We start from the raw sequence: 11,183 nt of genomic DNA, 5'->3' as shown, positions 1-11,183 counted from the left end.
CTGCCCAGTTCAGCCTTTCCCTGCCCCTGCCCCAGCCCAGCAGAGCAGCAGAGTCAGGTCTGGCCCTGCAGCAGGAACTGCAGGCACTGGAGGTCAGGGACAGCCACTCTGGGTCTGGAATGCTCAGCAGATGCTCAGCTTGGGCAGCTCCTGCAGCCCCAGGGCCAGCCCCGCTGCCCAGCCCAGCAGCAGAGTTGGCCCCGGGGCTCCTCAGGCAGCTCCTGCTGGCCCAGGGACAGGGCAGCCTCTTGCCAGGGCTCCTGTGCACACCCACGGGCTCCTGCTCTGCTCCTGGCCTGTGCCAGCTGCCCCCAGAGCCTTTCCCAGGGGAACACGTCTGTGCTGGCCCGAGCAGCCATTGCTGCAGCCCCTGCCCTGCTGCCCAGAGCCCCGAGCTGGGGCTGCTGCTCTGCAGAGCACGGGGGCTGTGCTGCCCGGGGCCCTGGGCTGCCTCTGCTGGGCTCTGCTGCTCAGCCTGGCACACAGAGGCAGCTGATGGTGCTCCCTGCACTCACCCCCTCCCACACAGGCTCTGCGGGGCCATGCAGGGGGCTCAGAGGTGCCTGCCTTGTGCCAGGGCTGCCAGAGGGGCTTGGGGCTGCCCTGGATCCTCCTGGGGGAGTTCCCTGAGGCTCAGAGCAGGCAGTGCCCAGACTCCTTTCCCTGGGCCTGCTGTGTCCCTGGGCTGCAGAGCTCTCCTGGCTCACAGCAGACATTCAGTCCTTGATCTCGGGGTGAGCCCAGCCTGGCCAGGCCTGTGCCCAGTGAGCTCCACTCCCTGCTGCTCCCTGGCACACCCTGTCCCTGCAGGTCCCCTGTGTTCTCCTGGCAGCTCCCAGGGCCCTCCAGACAAACCTTCCCCTGCCATCAGCCCTGCCACAAGCTGCAGAGCCCCAGGAAGGTTCAGCACAGACCATTCAGCCTCTGATGGGCACTGGCCACCAACAAGCAAAACCTGAGCCAGACCTGAGTCCCCTGAAGGCCCCAGTGAGACCCTGATCTCATCCCACAGAGCCCTGGGAGAACAAGGAACACGAGGAGCCTCTTGAGAGTCCTGAGAGTGACTCTGGAGGGGAGCAAAGCCTTCCTGCCCTGCGCTCAGGAGATGCCCTTTGCTGGTGGAGCTGCTGTGCTGGAGCCCAGCTGTGTCCCAGCAGTGCCCATGGCCTGTCCCTGCCTGAGGGCACAGCACGGACACGCAGTAGGACAGTGACCAAGCTGCCAGAGCACTCCGGCCTGGCACCCACAGCAGGGCTGGGAAGGGGAGTGTGGAGCTGGGAGGAGCAGATGTGGAAAGAGGCAGGGCCATTGTCCCTGGCCGTGCTGCTGTGCTGGGAGCCCCTTCCCTCCACCTCTGCTCACAGGCACTGCCCCTGCAGAGCCAGAGAAGGGCTGAGAAAATGCCTTGAACACACAGGTCAGGACAGCCACTTATTTTTATTCAAATGCACAGGGAACAAGTCTCCTAAAAATCTTTGTTTTACAAAAGAAAAGTAGATGTTCATGGAAAATGCTAAGAGTAGTACTACAGTATTTTATTAAAAACATTACAACACTAGAAAAATAATAAAAAATGTCTCAAGGAAAAAACAGACAAATAGGAAAAAAACAGCCAGGAGATTGAAGGTTCTGGAGGAGAAAAAAGAGAGTTTATTGTCTCTGAAAAGATAGAGTCATTACTTTCCTCAGGGCACTCTTGAGCTCCTGGTTCCTCAGGCTGTAGATGAGGGGGTTTAGGACTGGAGGCACCACTGAGTACAGAACTGACAGGGCCAGATCCAGGGATGGGCAGGAGATGGAGGGGGGCTTCAGGTGGGAAAATTTACCAGTGCTGAGGAACAGGGAGACCACAACCAGGTGAGGGAGGCAGGTGGAAAAGGCTTTGTGCCATCCCTGCTCAGAGGGGATCCTCAGCACAGCCCTGAAGATCTGCACATAGGAGAAAACAATGAACACAAACCAACCAAGTGCTAAAGAGCTGGAAAATGCAATTACTCCAAGTTCCCTGAGGTAGGATTTGAAACAGGAGAGCTTGAGTATCTGTGGGATTTCACAGAACAACTGGCCCAGGGCATTGCCCTGGCAGAGGGGCAGGGAAAATGTATTGGCCGAGTGCAGCAGTGAATAGAGAAAGGCACTGGCCCAGGCAGCTGCTGCCATGTGGGCACAAGCTCTGCTGCCCAGGAGGGTTCTGTAGTGCAGGGGTTTGCAGATGGACACGTAGCGGTCGTAGCACATGATGGTCAGGAGGGAAAGTTCTGCGGAGATGAAGAACAGAAAGAAAAAGAGCTGAGCAGCACATCCTGTGTAGGAGATGTTCCTGGTGTCCCAGAGGGAATTGTGCATGGCTTTGGGGACAGTGGTGCAGATGGAGCCCAGGTCGCTGAGGGCCAGGTTGAGCAGGAAGAAGAACATGGGCGTGTGCAGGTGGTGGCCGCAGGCTACGGCGCTGATGATGAGGCCGTTGCCCAGGAGGGCAGCCAGGGAGATGCCCAGCAAGAGGCAGAAGTGCAGGAGCTGCAGCTGCCGCGTGTCTGCCAATGCCAGCAGGAGGAAGTGGCTGATGGAGCTGCTGTTGGACATTTGCTGGGGCTGCACATGGGGACCTGTTCATGGAGAAAGGATAATGAAGAGTTAGAGGAGATGTCTGTAACCAAAATCAATGCTATTTCCCATACACCCTTCCCTGTAACACACACAGACACCCTTTTTTGTTCATGAGTCCTGGAGTTTTCTCTTTAAGCTCTCCCATATCTGTCCTGGTATTCCTGGATATCAAAAACCCTCAGCATTTCTACAGCCTTCTGGGAGGACAGAGAAAGTTTTGTGATGCAAAGTTATGAGTAGAGAGTGAGGGGAGATGGTCTGGCACTTCATTCTCTTTGGAGTTGCTCTGGGCTTTAAAACTTTCTCAGGTGGAGGATGTTCACACTCCCAAGTTTTCCCTAAACATCACCAGGTACTGCTGAGAGCAGATGGATCCACCACAGCCCAGCTCCACATTTGTAGCCAAGGTCTCACTTTACTCATTTCACCAACCTGACAGCATTTTCAGTGTCAGAACACCTCTGCCTTTCCCCATCAATCTTATAACTCACAGAGGCTTGGCTGGGGGACAGGAGGGAGGGGGCTTGTTCAGAGGGAGGGGCTGCACTGCAGGGGATCCTCTGGACATCTCTAAACTCTCCCTGCCACAGCATTGCTGGGTTTTGTTTCCTCTCTATGCCTGATCTCTCTGCTTCCTGGAGATTTTCCTCCTGCAGGTGTTTCCCTGTGCCTAATCACTCCCTGCCAGCACTCACAGACCCCAAATCTCTGTGCACTCTCCTTGGCCTGACAGAACTCTGCCTGTTTGGAGAGCACTGGCTGGGGGCAGGTTCTGTTTGCAGCTTGGAGAAAGGACAGCTCAGACTGAGCCTGACGGGTCCAGCAAAGGTGATGTTGCTGCTGTCCATGGCAGAGTGTCTTAAAGCACATTAGGGATCTACTGTGAACTTATTGATCACTAAAAGTAACAGTTCAGATGTCTCAGGCACTTGTCAAAATTCATAATTAATAATTCATAATCATCCTTTATTGTTCATTCTCCCTCTATGCCATTCTCCAGTAGTAGCAAACTGAATACAAAGTCTTAGGAAATTTCTGCTTTTTTATCAAAATCCTTGACTTGAAAATATTTTATGACTTATCAGAAACCCTCAGCATGTCAGAGCTTCATGAGCATTTCACCTCCCCTGCAGCAGAAATACTCAGAGTTGTACTCACAGAGTCTGCAGACATTGGGATGTTCCAGCTTTAGGAGATGGCTCCAGGAGCTGCAGCTGCATTGTCCTGCAGCCAGAGGTTCCTGTGCCAAGGGCTGGCAGTGATTCTGCCCCAGGCACTTCTCAGCACCTTCCCAGCCCTGACTGATTGAAGCTCTCTATGCCTCTGGGCTGGGCCCGGGCTGGCTGCAGGCAGTGCCCCAGCCCTGCTGGGCTGCCACAAGAGCTGCTCATCAAGAGAAATGTGCTTTTGAAGCTCTTCTTGCTTACCAGGAGCTGCCTCAGTGCCAGGAGCCCAGCCCAGCTCAGCAGCACAGACACAGCAGCAGGACTTTAATGACCCTCTGCGGCTTTGTGCTCAGGCCCTGAACATCGGTCCCTGAGAGGCAGCTGAAGAAACCTCTCCAGAACTCCAAGGCAGAATCCAACTCCAAGGTTTCTTGGACTTTTAATGGGTCCCACTGAGGGACACGACTGAGAAAGTGTCCCCAGGCCCCAGGCAGAGCAGAGAACTGGAGGCAGTGATGACAGGTGGGGACAAAGAGAAGCCAAGTCTTGGTGGCCTGGGGCACAGCAGCAGGGTCTGTGCCAGCAAGGGCTGGGAGGAGACACCTTGTCCTGAGGCCCTGGGGCCTCCTGGCACAGCCCCAGCCAGGCTGGGCACTGTCAGCCCCTTGTCCTGCCCTCAGCATCCCCCCCTAGCCCACATCCCCGTGGCCTCAAGGATCTGCTGCAAGGAGTCCCTGGGGAGCCTTGCTCAGCAATGGCCCTGGGGGCTCCTGAATGCTCCCAGGGACTGCAGGTTTTTCAAAGGACTTTGGGTTTTGCTTTTGCCTTGGAGTCTCTGAGAAGTCTGTGCAATCATGGGCTCCAATTATCTGCTGTAATTAGTCCCTGGAGAGGCTTTGTCAGTAGGAACACTCATTGGGGCTCATTAATACTTCAAGGTACTTCAGTTATTTTAAGGTACTCAGTGTTTCCCTTTTGATACAGACTCTGGGAGAGGTTTATGCAATCATGGCCCCAGTTATCTGCTTTAACGAGTCCCTTGAGAGCCTTGTACTGACACTCAGTGGGGCTTATTAATACTATGAGGTATTCAAGGTTTTTAAAGTACTTTGGATTTTCCTTTTCACACTGAGTCTTTGAGAAGTTTTTGTGCCATCCTGGCTCCCAATTCTCTCCTCCAAGGAGTCCATGAGGCGCCTGTGCTGGGATGGACCTCAGTGGGACCCATTCATGCCTCGACACACTTTGGGGTTTTCTTCTGACTTGGACTCCTGGACAGGTTTGTACAATCTCCTCTCAGGTCCTGAGGTTCCAGGGCTCAGCTCTAAATGCACCCTGGGGCTTATTAGCATCAAGCAAGTCCTGACAAACCATGGCTCTGCCTTGATTTACCTCCACTCTACTGCAGTTCATTAGGAGGGTTTCCTTTTTCAGTTATGGAGACATATTTCAAAGAGCTTCTAGGAAGTATGTATTCCTGTTTTAAAAGGTGTCTTTTATTGCTGTTCTTATTACACAAGAGGTGATTGCAGCATTCAGTCACTGATATTGGTCCAGCAGGGACTCTCCTAAGGAGCTCTGGCCTGCTCAGAGAAGCTGTGCCTTGAGCTCTGACCCAGTGTGGATAACCTTGCTCCACATTCCCCATGCCCATTTTGTCTCTCCTCACTCACCTGGGACCTGCTTTGCTCAGAGAACTGGCTGTACACAGCCAAAGAGGGGTTATCTTCTTTTGTATTTTGAACCAATCTAAAACTCCTGAGTTTCCCCATTGAAAACAGACATCCTCCTCAAGTGTGTGCCAAGCCCAAGCTGCCACCAAGGAGGTTCCCCTTCCCTGAGGCAGAACCCTGCAAGGAATATTTTAGACACACAGAAAGTTCTGCAATAAACACAAATCCAGAGTTTGCTCAGGGCAGAATTAGACCAACTCCAACGGACAGACCAGCTTTGAACTCCTTGCAGCTGAAAGCTCTGAGTTGGGAGGTGTGGGAGAGACCCAAGAGTGAGGGAAGGGAAATGCAGAGCACCCAGCAAGTGCTTCTGTGCAGACAGGCTGTGGGGAAGGGCACTGCAGAGCTGCCGTGGGCCAGCTTGGAGGGTGGATCATCATCCCAGTCTGCACTGGGCCATTACAAGACACTGTTGGATGGACACTGCACCGACCCCAGCGCGCCAGCCCATTGCTCAGGGCTGCTGTCACTGCCCAGAGCCAGAGGGGATCCCTTGCTGGGGGCTTGTGCCATGGCCACCTGCCCTGTGCCGCGCTGGCCGCTCAGGCACCAGGAACCAGCAGCAAAGGGCACTGCCAGGGCCAAAGGCCAGCTCAGCCAGACAGAAAGGGGCAGTGCTGGCACTGTTTCCATGGCAGCTCTCACTGGGGGTGACACCTGGGTCACCTGTCCTGGCAGCTGCCATGGAAAGCCCTGTCAGGGACTGAGGGCACAGACACTGGCACTGAGACACTGCTGGGCCGGGTGCTGAGCACAGGGCTGAGCACGCAGAGATGGTTTTGTTCTTGCTGAGCTGCAACAGAGCCAAGGCCTGTCCTGCCCCTCCTCCAGCCACGCTGGGCAGGGGCTGGGGCTGTGGGGGAGCTTGGCAGGGGACACAGCCAGGACAGGTGACCCAACTGACCCCGGGGATACCCCAGACCACAGGAATCATGCTCAGTGTATGAAGTGCGGGGAACAAGGAGGAAGGGGGGAATGTTGGAGTGAGGGTTTTTGCCTTGCCAGGTAATTCTTAGGCAAGAGGGGGCTCTGTTTCACCAGTGGGCAGGGTCAGTACCAAAGACACAGACACCAACTTAAGAAATCCTGTAATTTATATAATGCACAGCTGCAAAGAATTACAAAATGTTAAGCTCAGCAAAGCACATAATCGTTAGCAAAGAATTACAAAAGAAGCTCAGCAATCCATCCAGTCATTATTACCAAAGATTGCCTGCAGTGATTAAAGAAAGGTCCATCACCAGTTACCCTCAGACTTTACCATCACCCAGATCCACACATCAGCTGAGGCAGACAAGGACTGCAGAGCCACTCCCAGACACTGGGAATTCCTGCAGGTGCCTCCACCTTTGCAGGCAACCGGGCTCCAAGCCTGCTGTGAAAGGACACAACTTTTACACTGTTAAACAAACAAGCTGACATCACTGCTAGTGTGAGAACATCTGGTTTCATTCTCCTGTTTGGTTTCTCCCAAAGCCTGGCCAGGACTCTTGTTTATACTGAAACCCCTTGTGTGAGGACACGAGGCTTGATTCCATTTTCATTAGAAGGCTGATTTATTATGTTATATATTATATTAAAATACCACATTACAACTATACTAAAAGAACAGAGAGAAAAAGATCAGAAGGCTACCAAGACAAGAATAGAACAGGAATCAATAACAAAATCCTGTGACTGCTCACAGCCTTGGCACAGGTGGCTGTGATTGGTCACTAATTGAAAACAATCCACATGGACCAATGAAAGATGCATCTGTGGCATTCCACAGCAGCAGATAGTTATTGTTTACATTTCTTTCCTGAGGCTCTCAGCTCCTCAGGACAGGAAAAATCCTAGCAAAGGATTTTTCACTAAAATATCATGGCTACACCCTGGGCCTCGGCCTTGGCCAACAGCCCCTGGGCTCAGCTCCTCTGCAGCTCAGCACAAACACTGTCTGCTCCAGGCACTGCTGCTGCCCAAACAGCTCCTGGTTGCTGGAGGAGCAGCCCTGGGAACTGCTTTTGTTCCCTCAGAGGCACAACATCCCTGTTCTCACAGTGCCAAAGAAAGCTGTTGATGCCAAGTGCGGCCAGGATGAACCATTGCTGGGACTGCAGCCCCTCTCCTGGGGCCCTACAAACAGCGCTGCAAAAGGAGCCCCTTGGAGCTCTCCTGGGCCAGCGACTCCCTCTGAGTGGGGCCTCTCCCAGCCGGGAACTCTCCCGTTTGCTGCACTCGGGGATCCTGCACAGCGAGGGAGCCTGGGCCGATCCCCCCACTCCTCCAGGCTCAACCCTTCACCCGCTGGGGAGATGCCAAAGCATCCACAGGGAGCATTTCCTGCCCTCAGGGGAATTTCTCACAGGTGCCTTGCACTGACTCTTTGTGTCTGTGTGCACACAGCAGTGCCTGTGCTGGGGAAATGTGGCAGAAATGCTGCTCTTGGAGGGGTTGGAGTGCCTTGGATAGCTGAGTCAGTCAGGCCTGGAAGTGAGGTTAAATCATGAGGTCTAAGTGTAGTTAAATGCTACTAAGGGTGGTTCTTTTGCTAAGTTGTTATGTTTAATATAAGTTATAACCTAAGTTGAATATTGTTAAGTGTTATTCCTCTTTTAAATTGATAAGTCATAGGTCATAAGTTAGGTTAAATACTCTTAAGTGCTGTACTTTTACTAAATTGTGAAGTTTAAGGTAGCAGTTAAAGTTAAGGTATAAGTTAAGTCCTGTTAAGCTTAAGCTATGTTTAGTCCTGTTCAGCTTTTAGGCCGTATTCCTTTTATCCTTGCCCTCACTGTCCTGTTGACACACACACACACACACACACACACACACACACACACACACACACAGGGTCAGTTCTTGGTTTATTTCTGGTTTGATTGTCTGGATTTGATTTGGTTTTGTTGTTGCTTTATTTCCCTGGTGTGCCTGAAGTGTCCAGTCAGGAGTGACTCTTGCCAAGGAACTTTGTGGTGCTGTCACTTAATATTAAATCTGGCTTTTGCTGATCCCTTGCTGGGGATTTTTTCAGTGCTCTCAAGCCCTCATTTATAACAGGGTGAAGGAGCCCTGGCCCAGGCTCTGGCCCTGGGGGACACGGGGACACTGCCGGGGGCTCCCTGTCCCCCTGTCCCACCCCCAGGGTCCCGGCCCCCCGTCCCCGTGTCAGGCTCTGGGGTCGGTCTCGTGGAACATCCTCTGGGGGAGGCTGCGGCGCCAGGGGCGGGGGGACCCGGGGGGACAGGGGACCCCACTGTGCACGAGCAGTGTTGGACTGCTCTGGGGGAACTGTGAGGGGGGCTGGGGCAGAGTGACCTCCCCAGTGACCTCACAGTGCCCCCTGTGATGTCACCCAGCCCCTGTGATGTCACACAGCCCCTTTGTGATGACATAGCCCTCATTATGATGTCACAGTTAATCTTGTGATATTACACATCCTCCCCTGGGATGTCACACAGCCATTCTGTGATGTCACAACCCCTGTGTGATGTCACACAGGTGCCCTGTGATGTCAGAATCCATTCTATGATGTCACAGAGCCTACTCTATGATGTCACAGGCAACTCTGTGATGACACACTACTGCTCTGTGATGTCACAGGCTGCTCTGTGATGTCACAAAGCCCCTTCATGATATCACAAGGGCCAGTGCTAGAATATCAGTCTGTGATACCATAAAGCTGCTCTGTGATGTCACAGAAAATTTGGTGATGTCACAAAGTCACCATGTGATGTCACAGTCTGTTCTGTAATGTCACATCTGGCTCTATGATGTTACTTAGTCACCTAGTGATGTCACAACCCACTCTCTGATGTCACAGAGCCGCCTTCCATGACGACAGAGTGTGCTCCATGGCCTCACACCCTACTCTATGACATTACAGAGACTTCTGTGATGTCACAACCCCCTCAGTGATGTCACAAAACCCTCTCTGTGATACCATATTGCCACTCTCTAGTATCACAGCACACACTGTGACCTTACAGCCTGCTCTATGATGTCATACAGCCATGCCATGATGTCACAGCCTGCTCTGTGATGTCACACAGTCCCCTCCATGATGCTGTAGTTGCTCAATGACCTCACACAACAAACTCTGTGATGTCATAGCCCAACCTGTGACCTCACACAGCCCACTCTGTGCTGTCACACAGCCCCTTGCTGACATCACAGCTGCTCTGTGCCTCCATGACACAGCCAGAGAGGTGCCGCTGTGACACAGCCCCCTCTGGGACATCCCCCAGCCCCTGCCAGTGCTGAGCCCCTGTCAGCTCTGGCTGTCCCCTGCCCGTGTCCCTGAGCTGCCCTGGCAGTGCCCCAGCCCTGCTGGGCTGTGCACAGGAGCTGCTCCTGGCCAGAGCTGTCTCTCTGCAGCGCTGCTCTTGTCAGGAGCTGCCTCTGGGCCAGGAGCCCGGCCCAGCTCAGCAGCACAGACACAGCACAAGGACTTTAATGACCCTCTGGGGCTTTGGTGCTCTTTGTGTCTGCACATGTTGGCTCTGTCAGGGCCTTGCAGCTGCTGCCCATCCCTGTGCCCTGTGCAGCCCAGGCTGTCCTACGGTGTCCCTGCCCTGCGCCTCTGTCCCTGCAGGCTGTCCTCATCCCCTGGCTACCCCACCTGGCTGGCCCCTTCCTTTGCTGGCAGCTCTGCCTCTTGCCTGCCTCTGCCTGCCCACACAAAGCCTTGGACTGCTCCAGGCGCCTTCTGGGGGATGTGCTGCACCACAGCCCTGCCCTGGGAGGGAAACTCCTTTCTCCTGCTGTCCAGTCTGGGCCTCCCCAGCTGCCCTTAGCACAATTATTTCTTCTTCAGGCTCATTCCCACAATAAAGAAAAGCTCCACACTCTGTGAAACCACCCTTTACTCCCTCCCGGACTGTTCCTGTTCTGTCCTCAGTCTCCACGCCAGTGAGCCCAGAGCCTACAGCCTCCTCCCGCTGGTTATGTGATGAGGCCTCCAAACCCCATCTTGGGAGATTTTTGGGTCCTCACCAAGGTCTGTGAAAACACAAAAAAAATGGTCAAAGTTATTTTCTCCCAAATCTTGCGGTGACAGAAGAAGGGTCAATATCTCTGAAATGAGTGAGGGTGGATTTACATTTGTTAGAAGGAGGAAATATTTTACAATGATGAGAATGGCACAAAACTGGAACTGTTCTTCCACAGAACTGGATTCCCCATCTCAGGAATTATTCAAGAGCAGGAGCATTGTGCAACCTGACCCTCTCATCCCCAAGGACAGAATTCCTGTTGTGTGGGTTCTCTGATGTGCTGGGTGCCCTCACAACGCTTCTGGCCAGAATGTCTGCTGAGGGCAGCCAAGCTGCTGCAGGGGCAGTGACCTCACAGCCATCACCATGGCAGCCCTGTCCCCTGGGCCTGGTTCTCCCCTTTCCTCTGCCCCTGCCTTGTCTCTGCTGGCATGAAGAGTTTTCTCATTCATATCTTGTGCCCAAGGTGCCAATGGCTTCCCAGGCAGGCTCCTGGAGCAGAAGTGGCTTTTCAGAGCCCAGGCAGAAATGAGCCCTGAGGCAGCAGCTCTGCAGTGCTGGCCACCAGGCCGGGCTGCCAAGGGAGGCTTCTGGCCATGCCCTGCAAGCAGCTGCTGCTGCCAAGGTGCCTTTGGTGCCTCAGGCTCTGCCTGGCACAGCTCCCAGCACGGCACTCTGCCCTTGTGCCCGGGCCCTTCCCT

The 11,183-nt window shown here is 53.8% G+C and overlaps 2 protein-coding genes across 2 annotated transcripts in view; both read right to left on the bottom strand.

The window, feature by feature from the left end:
- LOC135287569 (zinc finger protein 271-like) overlaps window positions 1–11,183 on the bottom strand; it is a 351,290-nt gene that overhangs the window by 306,423 nt on the left and 33,684 nt on the right. The gene's annotated exons all lie outside the window — the stretch shown is intronic.
- On the bottom strand, window positions 1,419–2,583 carry LOC135287639 (olfactory receptor 14J1-like). Its single transcript, XM_064400911.1, has one exon. The coding sequence runs from the start codon at window positions 2,581–2,583 to the stop codon at window positions 1,651–1,653; it is 933 nt and encodes a 310-aa protein (XP_064256981.1). The 3' UTR covers window positions 1,419–1,650.

This window comes from Passer domesticus, chromosome 30, assembly GCF_036417665.1.
Source record: "Passer domesticus isolate bPasDom1 chromosome 30, bPasDom1.hap1, whole genome shotgun sequence".
NCBI classification, from domain to species: Eukaryota; Metazoa; Chordata; class Aves; order Passeriformes; family Passeridae; genus Passer; species Passer domesticus.
This window is presented reverse-complemented; position numbering and strand designations above follow the sequence as displayed.